Source organism: Triturus cristatus, chromosome 12 (genome assembly GCF_964204655.1).
Source record: "Triturus cristatus chromosome 12, aTriCri1.1, whole genome shotgun sequence".
Taxonomy (NCBI): Eukaryota; Metazoa; Chordata; class Amphibia; order Caudata; family Salamandridae; genus Triturus; species Triturus cristatus.
Window position 1 is genome coordinate 748630841 of NC_140595.1, and position 19415 is coordinate 748650255.

Here is a 19415-nt window from a genome sequence, read left to right on the forward strand (position 1 = left end):
AGAAAGGCTCCCCAGTCAAAGATTTTACCTTTTGATTTCATCTCAAAAATGATGATCAAAATCCTTGGGTCAAGTTTGCAGGCTGTATCGGGTGAAGTTGTCTAGTAGCTGGAAAACCATTTGGATGAGGTCCAGGTGAAACCATCGTTTGAGGGGGAAGAAGTCAGACCAGGAAAAATTAAAATTTTGTGGCAGCCGGAGTTGTCTACTTGTGCAGATACTTTTCATGACTTTGTCGTATGAAGATTTCTACCTTCTGGCTTAGGGACTAATTATGAGTTTGGCTCGCTCCGGCAATGCAAAATCCGATGTTGAATCGCCTTCCAGATCAGGACTTTTCTCCTGGTCTGGCGAGCAGTTCTTTGGTGTTTTCACGGTGGTGCCTATGAAATAGGCATTGCAATGGGAACATCAAAATCAGTACCTGCTGCAGTCGATGCCGTACAGGTACTGTGGTGCATGCACATAGGAGCGCACAACATGTGCCCCCCCTCCATGCATGCCCAGGCCCAGAGGCAACAGGAGGCCCTGTAGGGCCCCCTTTGTTTCCTCTCCTCCACGGTTTTCATGGTGGTGGAACCGCCATGAAAATGGTGGAGAGGAAACTCGTAATATGCTTTGCAGGACCGCGGCAAGCATGCCAAGCCTCAAGACCTAGTTGCAATAGGGAAGTTGGAAGACTGCTGCACCCCTGAGAGTCTGGTGGTCCATAGACCACTAGACTCATAATTAGCCCCTCTTTTTTATGGATCTTAAATCCTCCAACAGGGAAATCCTGAAGCTGCTTCTTATAAAGTCCTCTCATAACTGGACGCCTTTGCCGTGAGGTCCCGCTGATGCTGTAGAAGTCTTGGAAGTGCCAATTTTTCAGACTTTCTGGTGCAGTCTCTCCCAGTCCTCTAGGATTTCCAGGGTCTCAGGGATGGTACTTTAGAGTCAGGACTCAGTCCAACAGAGGCCACTGGCTGGGTTCAGTCCAGTTCCAGTTGCAACTGGTCAGCTGCCTACTCCGGCAAAAAAGTCCGCTTGCAGGTTTTTGTGCAAATTTAGCCACACAGGAGATCAGATAATAATAACCCTTGGAGTCCACTTCTCAGTCCTCGGTACACGTGGGAGCAGGTACAGCTATTCAGGTCTCCTTACAGACAATCCTGTTGTGACAAAAGGGTGAGCCATGCATGCATCAACTGCTCTGCACTCTAAAGTCATGCACTCCATTTTCTTTGAGTCTAAGACACAAAGGATGATCCTATGAAAGGGTGTGTGGAACAGCAGATTTGGGAAAAATGTATTGATTGAAGATTGATTATAAACTTTGTCAAAAAACAATAGGCAGTATTTAAAAAAAAGGTTTTTGCAAGACTTTTTTTTCAAAAACTTTCATTTGCAGAAGACATCTCAAACCAGATGGAGATTTTGGTTGTGTTATTCTTTTGCAAAACCATTTTTTATATTAAAATCTTGCCCTTTGTGTTTTTTCAAATGTTATCAGTTTCATGAACTCCCCAAACATTGAGAAATGTTACCATAGATGTCCTGGCATGGTCATAAACAATGTTTCCAACTTTGCATACACATTACATATACATTGCCTGTGTTTGGATTGGGAGATCAGTAACTGTACTGAAGACTTAATCAAGGCCACAGGGGGTGTAGAATAAGTCTATTCTACCAGGAGTGAACCAGTGACTGGAGAAACTGACATTAATAAATAATGTGAACAAACTATATTTTTTATCTGTTTTGCCCCTATTATTACCCCTTCCTCACTATTTTGATGGGGTGATTACCACCAGCTGGTAATAACTGCCTTTGCATAAACAAGATTATGTCCTGTGTCTTTTGCCCGTAGGGCTAATTTGAACCTAACGCTAAAGTAATGGTAAATGTTATTTGCCTTGTTTTGCACCTAATCATAGGTCTGAATGCCTCATTGCTGTCACAAAACCTATGAGTAAAAAAAAGGAGCACACGTGACTTATACATGTGAATGCAGTATTGGAGAAAACTAGCAAACCGGTATTCACCCTATATAGATCACATGCTATCAACAATAAAATGCCAGAATCATATTTTGCATATTTGTAATTTGCTGACTGACATTTGATTTCCACAGGAATCAACCCACCGGAGACTGCATGATCCGCAAGTGAATTAAACATGGTGTCCATTGCCATGAACACAGTCTTGGTGGTTTTGCTGCTGATACTCTCTCTCATCAGCCAGGCCAAGGCTCAGGTACCAGGATGTTCACTTAAAAGCCCAAAAAGGACCAGATATATCCAGGATGGAGATGTCCTCATTGGAGCCCTCATTCCCGTACACATCAACTGGCAACAGCCTATTTACAATTACACGGAGCCTCTACAAAGACCACCATGCCCTGCGTAAGAATCAGACCCTCATTCTATGTCAATGGCTTGTACATATACATGCATGTGCCACTTGCATCTCACTGCCATCTCTTTGTGATTATATTTGTCTATGCTTTAGTGTGTGAATGTCTGTACATGTGTATATCTCTGCAATGAATAGCAACCTATTAGTGATTTTGTGTCTTTATTCATCTATGTGTTAGTGTCTGACTACATATTTGCTTATGAAAATTGCTATGATTTTGTAGCCTATCTATTATTCAGTAATACTTTAATGTAATGCTTTAAAGTTGTACATTTACTGATGTGTTCAACTGCAAGTGTATGCTTTTGTGACAGCCTATACCTGTGTCCCTCTGCAAACTCCTAAATGTATGTTCTTTAACATCTTTATGTCGTTGTGCACCTCACTGTGCTTCTGAATATTTTTCTCCAAACAACTCTGTACTTCTGTGCGTCTGCCTTCTTGCAGTCTTGATACAGATAACTTTAGCTATCTGTCAAAGTCAGTAAAGGTAACCAGTACTTTAACCTATATCTAGAGTGTTCTCTTGGTCTGTCTTCTGCACATTAGGGCATGCCTTCCCTGCACATTTGATCTCTTTGCTCCTGATTTGTTAGCTTTCCTTCCTATTCAGTTGTACTTCTCACCAGGTGTCAGGTGGAGATGAACTCACTGTAGATGGTGACTCAGCAGGGTCATGTCGTGCCATTCACTGAATCTGCCAGTGCTGAGTCTCTTCAAAGGGAAGAGCGGCTGGCAGAGTGGGAAAGTGTACTTGTGGCTTGGCGCAACACCTGGTGCATGTGGAGAAGAGAATATAAAATGATACCTGACTATAGGACTGCATTTCCCAAGACAAGAGAAATTAATGGGGGAGTAAGTCACTGTAATTCATACAGGAGACTGCTATTGATATGTTTTCAATACTCAAATACACAAAGCTTGCTCACCTGCAGGTTAATCAAGTGTCATATTGCAAACCAATAGAGATCTCGAAAGATGTGATTCTAAAATTCTGTAATGCTTGCAATAGTTTTACAAAATATGTACCCAGTTGATACAAAAAGGTAAATAAAAATGATCAAATTGTACTAATTACAAGACTTAACTCATATATTGATTGACACAATCTTGTAGTATCTAAAATCCTCCTCTGGCAGTAACAACCCTGGACTCTGCCAAAGCTCTTGACAGGGTCAAATGATTCAAGTTATGGGAAGTATTGGCTCAATTTTGAATCAAACTTATGCCAAGTATCTTCCTGCATTCACACTACAGTAAAACAGTAAAACCTGCATCGTTAAAGATTCAAACCCAATGGAGTAGATGTTCCTATGGTGAACAAGATGGAAAAGTATTAAAGTTTATTTAACTGGAAACAAATTGTCGAGATATTCTAATGTAAAATATTAAGGTAAATCAAACGCCCGAGCCCTACTAACTTAATTTTAATTAGATTTTGTAAATATTTGAAATGAAATTAAAATTATTTTTCTGAAGTTTAAATTAAACAAAAGTCATACCTAAATGAAAAAACTATATGTGTTATTATGTATGAACATGCTTTAAAAGAATAGAAAAGAATTACTATAATGTAATTCTATTTTTATACAAATGAATATTACTGTAATTTTAACATTCAAAAGATGTAATTAAACATCTTAATACAAAATAATAAATATGTTTATTTTTAGGGGTATATTTTCATTTAATTTAACATTACTTCCCGAGGCATTTTATTTTAACTCCCCACCTTCATTAGTTTCTATGGCAGAGTGTTGCGGTACATGTGGTTAGTCTTTTACTGTTCTTGACTTACTCCAGCTCTGAGCTGCACCTGATGGGACTTTTTTTGGCTGTAGTAACTTTAGAAGTGCAGTTTTTAAATAGTCATAGGCTAACTCTTTTGTGGGTGGGTGCATTTCCCTTTTTTAGTCCCTCCCACACACACACACCCCTACCATTTAGTAGTATGTGTTCATCTTTTTACAGCCCCTCCCACTGGTCCCTCCCACATCTACTACTAATTACTAAACTTACTTGTGTGACGATTTCCCCATAGAAAAGCTAGGATAGGTGGAGATGGAGATGTCTACTATTAGTTGGGGAATTGTATTTTATAGTAAGTACTAGTACTGTAGTACTACTTAATGTTCTACAAATACAATTTGTGAACACAGCCCTTGGTCTGTTGATAAAGAGAAATGGGTGAAGGAGTAAAAAGATGGATGGTTTATGGTATCAAGCAAATGCTATGAATTTGCAATCTTTTCAAACAGCAAGCAAGGTATGAATTGGCTTAATAAATTTACGTTTGCTATACTTCCTGGAATAGGTAAGACTTTAAAAGCAGCTTTTATGATCAAGTTTATTTAGGGTTTTATGTACACAAATATTTAACATGTGCCCATTTTAAAGGTTCCCATAGTAAATCTGGGGAAATACTGAGACCATTGCCTGTCCCACCCAGACCTTGGCATATGGTTTCAAGAGATTTTATTGTTGAGAGACCCAGTAGTCAAAGTTGTATGCTAATTCGAGTGGTTGTGGATTATTTATCTAAAATGGTTCATTTTATATCTTTGTTAGAAATGCCCACTACCAAAGATTTGGCACAGGTTTCTATACAAAGGATTGCCCGAATACATGGTGTGACACAGGTTTGGGTCACTGACAGAGGGTCTCAATTTACTTTTATAGTTTAGTCTTTATTATGTAAAGATTTAGACTTGAAAGTCTGTCCACTAATTATCACCCTCAGATGGACAGACAGACTGAGAGGTTAAATCAATGTGTTCAACATTATTGGAGATATCAAGCCTTGCAGCAAGATGAAGATTAGAATAAAACATTGTGTTTAGCAGTACTAACATACAATAACATTGAACATTCACCTATTGGAATGTTTTCCATTTGTTGTCTGGCCATCATCATCGTTGGTGCACAAACACCTATGTGAATTAACTAAGGGATGGAGATTAGCAGAAAATTCCTTACTAAAACAAGTTATAAATTCCACGCAGATCATAAACCAAAAATATTTTCCTATATATTGTGAGAATGAACAGTGTGTTAAACTGTGTTGTTCACTGACTGAGGTGTGAAATTTCTACATTACCCAAAAAGAACAAGTGATGGACGGAATGCTGAACAATACAAACATTCAACCCCCAGTCACAAAGTTCTGGGTTTAAACCATCATTTTTTGCTCACCACGCCACCCCAGTTCGGACCCAGCCATATCACTCTTCACCCTGCTCCTAATGGGAACAGTCCAGCCTGAACAGCCAAGTCAGGTCATCCCCGGACTGAAATCAAGCATCCTTGGACTGCTCTCGGGGTATCAACCCTCATCAGCCAGGCTAGTTTGAATCCAGTGGTGCAGTGAGCATGGGATCCATGTCTGGGCGTACCCTTGACACATAGAGCGACAAAAGCAAAAAGAACAAGTGATGGACAGAATGCTGAACAATGCAAACATTCACCCCCAGTTAAAAAGATCTGGGTTTAATCCATTGTTTTTTTGGTCACCACGCCACACCAGTTCAGACCCAGCCATATCTTGGCAAATCAGTCTTGACCCTGCTCCTGATGGGAACATTTCAGCCTGAACTGCCAAGCAAAGACATCCCTGAACCAGAAATAAGCATCCTGAGACCAGTTTTGGGGTATCAACCCTCATCAGCCAGGGTAGCGTGAATCCAGTGGTGCAGTACCCATGTCTGAGTATGCCCTTCGTAAAACCAAAGGAAATGATGGACGGAGTGTTGAACATTGCAAGCACTCACCCCCAGTCAACTGATCTGGGTTTAATCCATCACCGTTCTTTAGCCCACTCTGCCACCCCAGTTCAGACATGGCCATATGCAAATCAGTCTGACCCTGTGCCTCATGGGTACAGTCCAACCCGAACTGCCAAGCCATGTCTTCCCTGGACCGGAAACAAGCTTCCTAGGACCGGTTTCTGCCATAAGTTGGCAGGGTATGCTCAGACGTGAGTCCCTTGCTCACTTTGCCACTGGATTCAAGCAAGCCTGGCTGAAGACGGCTGAAAGGCCAGAAACCGGTCCTAGGAAGCTTGTTTCCGGTCCAGGGAAGGCATGGCTTGGCAGTTCGGGCTGGACTGTTCCCATGAGGCACAGGGTCAGACTGATTTGCATATGGCCATGTCTGAACTGGGGTGGCAGAGTGGGCTAAAGAACGGTGATGGATCAAACCCAGATCTGTTGACTGGGTGTGAGTGTTTGATTGGTTCTGATGCTCCGTCCATCACCACCCCCTTTTGTACCGCTGAGTATGCCCTTCCCAATTTGGGTGACAAAAGCAAAAAGAACAATGATGGACAGAATGCTGAATAATGCAAACATTCACCCCCACTCACAAAGATCTGGGTTTAATCCATCATATTTCTGCTCACCACGCCACCCCAGTTCGGACCCAGCCAAATGCAAATCAATCCTGACGCTGCCCCTGATTGGAACAGTCCAGCCCAAACTGTTAAGCCAGGTCCTCTCTGGACTGGAAACAAGCACCATGTGACCCGTTTTGGGGTATCACCCCTCATTAGCCAGGCTAATTTGAATTCAATGATGCAGTGAGTACGGGACCCATGTCTGGTCATACCCTTCCCACTTAGGGTGACAAAATACAAAAGTGCAAGTGATGGACGGAATGCTGAACAATACAAACATTCACCCCCAGTCACAAAAATATCGGTCTAATCCATCTATTTTTGCTCACCATGCCACCCTATTTCGGACCCAGCCATATGCAATCAGTCTTGACCCTGCTCCTAATGGGAACAGTTCAGCCCGAACTGCCAAGCCGGGTCCTCCCTGAGTTGGAAACAAGCATCATGGGACCCGTTTCAGAGTATCACCCTTCATCGGCCAGACTAGTTTTAACCTAGTGGTGCAGTGAGCACAGGACCCACGTCTGGGCATGCCCTTCCCACTTAGGGTGACAAAAGCAAAAAGAACAAGTGATTGAGAGAATGCTGAACAATACAATTAAACCTAGATCTGTGACTTGGGGTGAATGTTTGATATGCTTAGCATTCCGTTCATCAGCTGTTCTTTTTCCTTATATTTACATTACCCAGCACCAGGCTACCTAGGGGGGACTTATATGTAATAAAAGGGGGTTTAAGGCTTGCCAAGAGTGTTTAAATGCTAAGGCGACATAGCTGTTTAAAACTTCATTCAGGCTGCAGTGGCAAGCCTAGGATACATTTGAAGAGCTATAATAGACTTATAGGTCCCTTAAATATGTCAATTGGGTATAAGCCAATTTAACCATGGTTAGAGGAGAGAGCACAGCAACTTTAGTACTGGTTTGCAGTGGTAAAGTGCACATAGTCCCAAAGCCAACAAAAACCAATTCAGCAAAAAATGGAGGGAAAAAGATGAAAAGAGAGGGCCAGGTCCAACATTGCTCCAAATACTGTGGCAATTCAAGGGAATGCTGTAAATGATCATTAAATTAATGCAAGTTTAGATTTATAAATTGGCAGAAAACAATTGCAATATTTAGTAGTTTGGAAGGGGTTTGGCCATAAGGAATAATCACAAGAACCAGCTTCCAATATTCGTGCTCCACATTTGTTATGTAAATTCTGCGTGAGACATCCCGAATACACAGGAGTGCTGTTGCAGAGGTAACAGCCCTTGGGGCAGAGCTCTCAGAAAGCAGAGGTGGAGAGATGGCTTATCATTGGTAGTTACCTAGCAGGAGTGGAATGCAATACTCGAAAGCCACCTTTGCCAATTCTGTTCAAAGAATTGAGAAGATTGCAGCATTTGGAAAGTGTTGATGCAGCCAGAAAAAAGACTTCCACGTGTGTGAAAGACCATAAGGTATGATGCCTGTGTGTGGGGACACATTTCCCAAGAACCCTTGAACTCTCACAATGTTTGCCAATCGCTAGGGCTATCTTGGATTATTGGAAATCATTTTTCTAGTGCTTCATTACATCCTTGCTAAGCAATCATGCTATAATAGGTTGCAGATAGGACCTCTTTCTTTATGGATCTTTGATTTGTTTTGGAAGGACAATTACATCCCCTAGAGCTTTTTCAAAATAAATTCTGTTACAGAGAAGTAGTCTGGATATCAAGTAATTAAAAAAAAGAACCGTTTTTGCATAGTTTTATAACTATTAAACTTTTTGGACATTTGATTATTTTTTGCACAACTGAAATAATTCCTGCATCAAGTTTAATTCCAGAGAACATGTATAGGTATATGTAATGCACAATTACATTGCCCAAGATTCAAGTCAGACTTTAAGCTAATTATTGTCGCAAGACACATTCATAGGAATCTATAATCAGTTGTCTTGCCATCTGGGATGGAGGTTGGTAAGCAGTTCAGTAGTCTCCTATATCTTGCTATATTTAATTTTCAGGGAGGTCAGCTTCATATGAAGAACAGAGAGAGTTCATAACACAGAGATTTTTTTAAGGTATATAACATTTCACTGTTCAAGGTTTATGCCGAGCATTCATGGCAGGTAACCAAAGACCTACTATTTGCCATTAGTTACCCATCCTGACTAAGTCTGGGTGGTGAACTCCACTCCGCTCGAGGAGTTTGTGGAGTTTTCTGTACTTCGCGTTACGTGGAGCTGAGTTTTTTCTCTCGCTCGTGTTCGCCAACATCAAGTTGGTGAGCACGAGTGAGAAAAATACACTTCCCAGCGACATTTGTCCTGTTCGCGATTGTCAACATCAAGTTGGCGAACGTGGAAAATCAACCCTCTGGCGAGATTTCTCAACGCGGTGGTCAGATTTCTCATTGTGAGTGATCGCGTATGCTCGCGACCGCTGCCGTTGAGAAACTGTCTGTTCGTGTTGAGAAAGCTGCCGCTCGAGTAAAAATCTACACAAGTGACAGAAAGGAAGCAGCGCCTGCTTGCGCTGTGCATGGTGCCAATCTTGATGATTGCACAGTGCGTACAAGCACCTGGCACTGAATATCACCACGAACGGCATTTATCTTATGTACTCTGCATAGCGCAGCAGAGTTTTTTATGCACAACGCGGAGTTCTGCGTAGCAGAACTCAGCAAACTCCACCCAGGCTTAATCCTGACCTGCAGACATCCATACCCAGCAGAGTGATGAGGTAGAGTGAAAATCTCCAGTGTTTCCTCTTCTGTCCAATTTCCATTTCCACACTTCAAATATTTGTCTATTGTGTAATACTGTGGTGCGGTGAGTAGTGTATGTGATGAGGGTTATTCAGATATTTTGTAGTAAAATAATAATAATTTTTCATCTATATTAGCTTTGTAACATTAAATTGCATTAATATACATGTTTTAAAAAGTCAAAATACATTAATTTATTTTAACAACATTTACTATGGGGTTCTATTTTAACACCATGTGTGGTGCTGGACGTATTCCAGGTTTAAGCTGGAGTACCGCCACTATTGTTTTGGTCATTTGTGGGTTCAGGTCCTTTAGAAGTGCAGTTTGTGAAATGGAATGTGGGTGTAGATGGGTGCATGTCCCACCTTAAACCCCTTCTTACCCCTTGCTGAGCCCCTCCCATTTTGTATTAAGTATTTCCTATTTTCCATACACTCCCCTATCCCTTCTACATTTACTGCTAAAATGTGTGTGCACAGTTCTCCGCAGACAGGGCAGAGATCTGACAACATGAAAGTTAGGGGAAATTAAAACCTCTGCTGGTATAGTAGTGAATAGCATTTTATGGTAAATTAGTACTACTGTAGTACTATAAAACGCGCTACCAAAAACAGTTTGTGAATAGGCACCATTATGTTTACATTTAACATGATGCAGCATGCTGGTCATTTAGGAATTCTATTTCTCTAATATTTATTTCAGATATTCTGTTCCAAGATGGCCACCATTTTGCTTATGCATGGAACATGACTAACCCTGGGCGTAGTTCGCGAAGTAGCACTTCGCGAAGCTACGCAAAGTGCAGTTCGCACTACGCGAGCTACGCGTAGCACTTCGCGAACTGCGTAGTACCTTGTTCGCACTGTGCCAGATGTCGTTTTCAATGATTGCACAGTGCGGACAAGCAACCGGCACTGTGCAATCACTGAAAATGGCATCTTGCACAGTGCAAGCTGTAGTTTTCTGCTGCTCGAGTAGATTTTTACTCGAGCGGCAACTTTCTCAACGCGAACTGGTAGTTTCTCATCGCGAGCGGTCGCGAGCATACGCGACCACTCGCAATGAGAAACCTGACCTCCTCGCGTTGGGAATCTCGCCGGGAGGTTTATTTTCCATGCTCGCGATCGCCAACTTGATGTTGCTGATCGCGAACAAGGAAAAAGTCTCGCCGGGATGTCATTTTGCTTGCTCGCGGTCGCCAACTTGACGTTGAGGACCGCGAGCAAGCAAAAAATGACCGCAGCACTACGCAACACTACGCTACGCGTGTTCGCACTGTGCTACGTGCAGTTCGCGTAGTGCGAAGTAGCGCGAACTTCGCGAGCGTAGCGTAGTGCTTTACCCAGGCTTAAACATGACACAAAAGAATTTCCATCTTGGAACAGTATTATTATTTTAAACAATGCAAAAATATAGAATTCCAAGATGGTTGCACTATGGTATTGTCTTCGCCAGTCTTCATGCAAAGCAAATACCTGCATTGGCAAAGTGAAACTGATTGGCTTTGTCACTTCTGAATGGTGTTGCAAATGTTGTTTGCTATGCAGTCTTACGCTCTTTATTTCATTGTCTTTTGAAAACTATTGGCAGTCTCTTAAATGTCTGTGTTGCAGTCTGTCTATTAATCTTCTCGTGTTTATCTGAATATCTGTGCTTCCATGTCTGTCCTACATCTCTATGCTTCTGCATATTTCTATGCCTCTTTGCTTTTGTTCCCATAAACCTCATTAGGTGCTTGTTTCAACTTGCATATTTGCACCTGTATGTGTGTGTAAGCTTTGACTGAGTTTGTTTGTCTCCATCTTCTGCATACTTGTCTATATCTCTATGTCTTGTGCCATTTAGGTCAGCGATTTTGTGAGGATCCACATCTGTGTGGTCATCAACACCCATTTTCGGTTTTGAGTATTTCCGCACATCACTTTGTATCTGTGCTGCTATCTTTATCTGAGCATGCAAGCCTGTCTAGATAGTAAACCCTGTGCATGACCCTACATCTGTCTTTGTTTATGTGTGGGTCCATACATGTCTGTGCTTCCATGTCTCGCTGAATATCTTTGTGTTTCTGCTGATATATACCTTTATTGCTTCGTGTCAATGTATGGATAGGACGCAGATTTTCTATCTTTGCATGTGGCAGAGTATTTTGGTGGCATTGAAATATGCTGTGCAATTCATCTCAACTCGCTTTGAATCCACAGTTATGGTTAAACTGCCTAATTTATATGCCCGAACAGGCCCGCACACTGTACAGAAACAAAGCAGGAACGGCTATTGAGTGCCTAATTTAGGGTTGGGTGGAAATGGAAACCAGGAATTCTGAAAAGTGTCCTAAATCAGAGCACAACTCTCTGGTAGAAATTTCTTCTACATACTGTGCCTATTAGGGAAGATCTTCCACCAGTGTATCACTCCCAACCATAAATGCAGGCCAGAGTCTATTCACAATTCTTTGATATTTGGTGATCAAGCATCTGTTACAGTGCTGCTGCTGCTACTGCAAAAGCCATAGTGTGACTCATGCACTTCTGTTTCCACATCCCCTTCTCTTCTTTCGTAAGTGTGGTATGCCCTTCCCTATAATCTAGGACATATTGCAGAGGAATAAATCCTCCCTAAGAAGCAAAAAGGTCAAACTGAAGCCCCGTGCTCCTGTAATCTCTCCCAGTGCAAAGTACATTAGGTGCCTTATTGACCTCAGTTCTATCGGTTAAATGCTTAGGCTTGGAAAGGTAAGCACTTCAGGTGCTATGCTTGCAATTTCAGAATTTATGGAGGGATGTCCTACCTTTTCATGAAATTGTAAAACTCTGCTCCGTGGAACAAGGAGCTGCCATCCGCAAGCATCAAGTCTGAAAACTAAACCTTGTTGAGTGATCTGCTGGAAACGTCTGTCAATTCTGGGTTTGAAGATTATACTAGAGATGTAGAGTTATGAGATTAAGTTTATGGGAATAAATGTCATGGAAGAGCACCTAGAGGAGAGTATTAGTAGTAATGTGGTGGGGTATGAATATATGACAGTAAATGTCTACACACAGTTCACCCCAAGATATAGTAAAATGTCCAATGTAATTAGCCTTAGGTGATAACTCGTAATTTTCTGTAATCAGATCAGCCTGTCAAAAGCTTGACCTGCTGTGACTGTTTTGCCTGGAGAATGAATGGTTCTGAGACCTCAGTAGTGGAGTCAGGCTCTTGAATTTAGTTGACCCCTTTGCCTAGGCACTATTCTTGTGTTCTGATTAATATTTACCATTGAAGCAGGTCCTTGGACTTAGAAGACTTAACTGGTATGAGGGCATCACACTAAGTGCTGATCTAGCTTTGTCTCATAACTGAGGATGAGGATGAAGTTCAGCATGTTATTTTGAAAGATTTCTCCTTCGAACCTCTGAGAGTGTATGTGGCTGCCACTGAGAGACAGCTAGATCATCTGTTGGCCAATAGATGTATAACCCCCTGACAACATATTTGACATTCCTTGGGTACCTCAAATTGAACCAAGGCATTAGGACATTGTAGGTTCCTAGGAAAGACCCCAGAGGAGTTCCCAATAACATGTCTAATAATTCAGCTTTGTGAGTCTCTCCATTTCTAGGAAAATGGTCTCTTGGAAAACAGCAGATCTCCAGAGGCCTGTGAAAGAACAGTTTCTTTAGTTTACTTATCAATTGTTTTTAATATGTTTCAGAGTTCCTATTAGACCAAATGCCCCAATTGCATGTGCTTCCCCCCAAAAAAATCGTAAGCATTCCAATCGAAAAAGAAACATACTTGCTAAATGTGCTTTAAACTCTAAAATATCGAGCGTGCGATATTGGACTAATATGTAATTTGACAGACAGAGATACAGCCACTGGATGTAGGTTAAAAATGTTAGTTTAGAATAATTTAGGCTTTGAGCCCAGGACAAACAGTCCTCCTATCCAGTCCCCTTGAGCGGAGAAAAGGCTGCAAACATGTTTTGGGAACCCACTATCTTCCTTTTTAGCACTATAGAGCGACATCCAACAAGTTGAAAGGAAGAACGGACTGAGAATGTACAAGTATTTACTTTACCTAAAAACATTTTAAAAATGTACAACTATCGATCGGATTTCTTCTGGGTTATCTTCAACCCTGGTTTAAAAAATATCCATCCTCATTTGAATTTCTTCCATTCAACCTAGTCTCCGGCTCATCTGATTTGTGACAAAGTCAATGTTTCCTTATCTTGTTCCATCATGCAATACTTATCTTTCAATGATTTCTGTTCTCTCTCTTCAGGTTCAGTGTGTTGTCCTATGGCTGGGTCCAAGCCCTCATTTTTGCCTTATCGGAAATCAATGCAGACCAGAGCATTCTGCCAAATGTCACGCTGGGGTTTTTGGTCTATGACACATGCCTGATGCTTGAGCACTCTCTCCAGAGCACTCTGCAGATGCTGACAGGGCCGGAGACACCAGTTGTAAACTACCAGTGTGGTCGTGGGCCAGCAGTGTCCGCCATCTTGGGAGATGCAATATCCACTTACTCCATAGCAGTGGCTAGAGTTCTGGGTCTCTACAGACATCCTCAGGTATGTATTTCAAAATTTCAATTTTTTTGTATGTTAATATTACATATTACTATGCTAACCAGTTCTGTATATCATAACTAAAGCAGGCACATGGGTCAGCAAGCAGACACCAACCAAATATAGATCCACTTCCAAATGTTGAAGTAACACAGATAATGTAAGAAAAATACAAACAAACAATAAATGCTGTAATGTTGTTCAAGAATTTAACTTACTTACTTAAAAAGAAAAGACCTTTTGATTAAACATATTAACATTTGAACTCACTCCATTCAAGTCAAGTAATTTTTGCCTAAGCAATTTCTGCTTCGGATTAAGGATTTTACAGTTGGAGTTTATAAAGATTTTGCAGCCAGTCTTCTACCAAAGGAGATTTAAGGGCCTGATTACGAGTTTGGAGGTCCCATGATTTTCACATATAAAGAAATAAAAATATTGGAAACAAAAAACTTGTCAACTTTAAAAAAACATAAAATATATAAACAAAATAATGATTTGCACAATATTGACTACATTATTATCACCAATACAAATGAATAATCATCAATAAAAACTTTAGACAACAGTTTTAACATAAAATATTTACTTCAAATAAACAAAAAATATGTTACACATTTTTACCTGAATACATCAACCAAATATTAAACATTCATCCCAAAAAACTGTACACCTTAAATACATACAATAACTCTACCAAAACATTGCCTGCAAGCATTGAAATGAACCCTAGACATTAATAAATATATATATATATATATTCACTGAAAACACCATAGGTTTCAGGGGCGTTTTAGTTAGCTGGACATTTCCCTCGTACAAAACCCTAGAAATTCCCCTGTTATAGTTAGTTCAGCTAACTATAACTCACGCCCCCGCAATGCACTGCTGATGATGTCACATATTACATCACTCATGACATGGTCAGTGACATCACTGATGACATCACTGATGACATCTCAAATGACATCATTGATGACATCACTGATGACGTCATCCGTGTGATAAATTAGTGCATCTTCTCACACCCTAATATAACCTTTGATACACCGACTTAAAATTTCAGACGGCCATTTTGACAACCATAGATACTCCAATACCAATAACTACTCACCCACTCATTGACTTTTAGGTCTACATACATGTCCACTCACTCACCTCTACAGTCACTCATACTTACAGTCACTCTGTGCATTTATACACCTATATAGACACTCACACACCGCCAACCATCCATTGAGGTACTGACACATCTAGTCAGTCATGCAAATAATTAATCACAGTCCAATTTACCCACCTATACAGTTAAACACACTCAAGTTCACTTACTCATAAAAATACTAACAAATTCTGTGTCTTCCTGCAGAAAAAACAAACAGACCATGACACAGATATCCTTGCACTATGGCGTATACAGCCACTCCCAAAATCTCACACACTCAGATATAGATAGTTATATACTCTTTCACACATATACACTGCGTTTCACATATGTAGTTACTGACACATGTACAACTGAGATATACATTCAATCACTAACACACCCATACATACACTCACCCAACCATACAGTCCATCACAGATGCACTCTTAAAACCATGCACCCAGTGAATCACCCACTCACACATCTAGTCACAGAGTCACACACACCCTACCCACACAAACACTCAGGCACCCATACAGATACTCAGACAACTAATCAATAACCCATATAGACACTCATATAGCTATTTACAAAACCACGCAGCCACTTATACACCAACACACAGACACATACAGACATTCACACAGTTTAGTCACTAGTCTGCAGTAAGATACATTTAATGACTCACTTATAGAGTCAGTTACGCACCTAGAAAATCATCCATTCACACACTTGTACACCCACTTATTCTTCAACAGGCCTTTCCCTATGTATATTAAACATAATAAAACTGTTCAGAAACACATACTCAATGGATGATGTCATCAGTGATGTCATCAGTGATGTCATTTGAGATGTCATCAGTGATGTCATCAGTGATGTCACTGACCATGTCATGAGTGATGTAATATGTGACGTTATCAGCAGTGCATTGCGGGGGTGCGAGTTATAGTTAGCTGAACTAACTATAACAGGGGAATTTCTAGGGTTTTGTACGAGGGAAATGTCCAGCTAACTATAACGCCCCTGAAACCTATGGTTTTTTCAGTGAATTTCTAAGGTTTTTTAAATGCCAATTCCTAACTATAACGCCCCTGAAACCTTTGGTTTTTTCAGTGAATTTCAAAGGATTTTTAAATGCCAATTCCTAACTATAACGTGCATGAAACCTATGGTTTTTTCAGTGAATTTGAAAGGTTTTTTAAATGCTAATTCCTATCTATAACTTATCTCTGAAGATATCATGAAAAGCATTCTTTTTTAAAAGTAGGGTGCACATTAGTTTTGTGGAAAAGCATCTTTGTGATTGGTTAAGAAAAAGCAGTTTCAACGTGGAGTATATATCATAGGATAAAATTTGCTCAGCTCAAACACACCTGCTACTTGCATTTGGAAGGCACTGTTCGAACTTAAAACAATCGTCAACTTTTAACCTGCACGTGTCGTTAAATGTTCAAGAAAATGTTACAAAAAAATATCGTAAAGTTTTAAAAAATTGATGAACTTTTAACCTGCACGTATTGTAGAATGTTCTAGAAAGTGTGTTGATAGAATACGTTGCACTTCTATGTGTTGTTGAATATTAAAAAAAACGGTTCATATGGAAAATTAAAAAGAAACCAATAGAGAAGTTTTGAAACCTAAAAGAATAAAGGAACTATTCTAATTTATTCTTTACATGTATTTATGTGTGCAGCAACACAATTATAGACACAACAGCACTAGGAAGAGGAAGAAGCAGGGAGTGGGGGGAGGGGGGGAGATGGGCAGAATGGCACACATGCACAATTAAGTACAACACACATATAGACTAACAATGGCCAAAATGAAACACACCAACAAGCAGCACAAGTCACACAACCCGCCAACATCACACCACTGAATGAGCATAGAAGTGAAAACCACGCTGCATTCATACAGGATGTGTACAAAGGCCAGTCGTTGGTGTTGTGGGATGTCTGCGACCGTGGTCATCATAGATGAGATGCCCAGCATGTGGCACATGGTCGAGTTCACTGTGTGTTATGTTGCCAAACGGCTGCTCCTCCCTCCCACGAGCCCCCACACTTTTGTATGGTGAGCTGTTGTATCTCGTGCACTCGTACGGCACGCCATTGTAATGCCTATTTGCGCATGGCCTGCTACATTCCAACTACAACATCACAGTGCCGTTTGGAGGTGGTGCATGCCACTTCACAACATCGACTGCTGCGGCTCTTGTAACAGGCCACACCAGAACACAGAGACACACTTACCGCACTTCCTGTACACGGACATGTCCGAGACACCCCGTTCCCCTTGCCAGATAGGCACACCCCTGCACTGACCTGTGAACAACAGACCAGCACACGCCAGTTGTGCATGCAGGAGGATGCGTATGTAGCTACACATCCAGGCTCACTGCCAACGCTGAGGTGACAGCACACTGTGATGTTGCAGGGCTCGTGCCTATCATGCTAAGACAATGACCACAGGGACCCACTTACTAAGATGTGGGTTTGGGGGGCATTGGCGGTCCTGGAGTTGTTGAGATGAGTCTTCTGGCCCTCATGGGTATCCCTGTATCATGCTCATTGACTCTATGGCACCTGTGGGTGTTCTGGTGTGGTTCTTGGCTGTGTTTCCTTTCATGGTGCAGCTAGGTGTCCTGCTTAACACCAGCAGAAAGCAGGTGTAAAATCCCTGGTGCTAACGTGTCTTATCGCCGGAATTTGTTTCGCATTGCAATTGGTGTGAAAGTTGTGATGTGATTTTTTTCGTGTGCACAACAATATACGAACTGAGCAGTGTATCTCGTCAAGATCCAGCACCTGACACACTATTCTCAATCAATATAAATACAATGAGATTTCTTAATAGATTTTGTGTGTACACTGTAAGTGCAGCCAATACCTCAGTGCAATACAATACAGGATTTTAGTATTTAGAATAAATCGCAAAGGTGCACCTCGTGTCTTTTTGCATGGGAACGGCTACTCTCCATTTCATTATCAGCACTTTAACGGAAGTAAAGTTGAGATAAATCTAACACACTATTCAGAAGTTGGTGCAAACTGCAGATATCACCAGTATTCCAGCGATAAGTGCACCATGGTGGACTCCATCAAATAACAGTAATAAGAACAAGAAAGAGTCACACAGCAGTTAAGAGAACAACCAAAAACTTTATTAATTTTTTTTTCAATCTTTATTTTTTATAATAATAAATATATAAACAAAAAACTATTTTCAAACTTTATTTTTTTATTAACATATATATGAACAATAAACTAATAAACAAAATGTAACAACAATAACAAAAAACAACAAGGCGGAACACTACTGTGGGGACAATGGATGTCGGCGACAGACCTGGAAAATAAGAAAGATTGTTAAAAAAACAACAACATGGTATTCTCAACAAAATACCACAAGAAACAAATCACAGATATATAAAATGCATACAGCTAACAAAATTTTATAAGTTTAACTTACAAAAAGAATCTGAAGAAAATGTTTTGCAGAAGGCACCACACCAACAACGTATTTCTTCAGTGGTGAGGACATTTTTTCCAATGAGCAAACAAAGACCAATGCCACCTTCTTCACTCGCAAGATTTGCCAAAGAGTTCTGTTACGAGGGGATCCTAACAAAAAATACTCGTGCGGCACAGCAAGTATGATGAAACACCTAAGGACCCTTCATCCAAACAATCTTGCACGAGAAGAGTGCAAACAGATGAGAAACACTCCTGTTCTGTATCTGTAAAAAAGAATCACAAATAAATGTATATTAACCCCTTCGCTGCTGCGGACATTCCGCTGCAGCGCTGGGGGGGGGCAGGGGGGCAGCGCGGTGGGCCTGTGCTCATGACGGAGCCGCTCCGTCATGAGCCACAGTCGAGCTGTGCTCATGATGGAACGGTTCCGTCATGACTCCGCCCATTTGCGTTGTCCCCCCGCACAGGCGGGGAGACAGCGCCGCGCAGGCGGAGCGGCCGCCAACGGGCATGTCATGACGGAACCGTTCCGTCATGAGCACAGCTCAACCGTGGCTCATGACGGAACGGTTCCGTCATGAGCGGGGAAGGGGTTAATAACTTTCAAATTTATACTATTCCACTACTGTACAAACACATTTTATATAAAAACTGACTAAGAAACTATAGCCCTGAACCACAAGTGTGACGATCGTTAAAACAC

General features: G+C 41.1%; 1 protein-coding gene across 1 annotated transcript in view; it reads left to right on the forward strand.

Moving 5' to 3' along the window:
- The first annotated feature begins 2288 nt into the window (after nt 1–2288).
- LOC146782680 (extracellular calcium-sensing receptor-like) overlaps nt 2289–19415 on the forward strand; it is a 228224-nt gene continuing 211097 nt past the window's right edge. The window contains exons 1-2 of the mRNA XM_085638945.1: nt 2289–2387; nt 13801–14092. Of these exons, the coding sequence (XP_085495071.1) occupies nt 13922–14092 (171 nt within the window). The 5' untranslated portion in view covers nt 2289–2387; nt 13801–13921. The remainder of the gene's footprint in view (nt 2388–13800; nt 14093–19415) is intronic.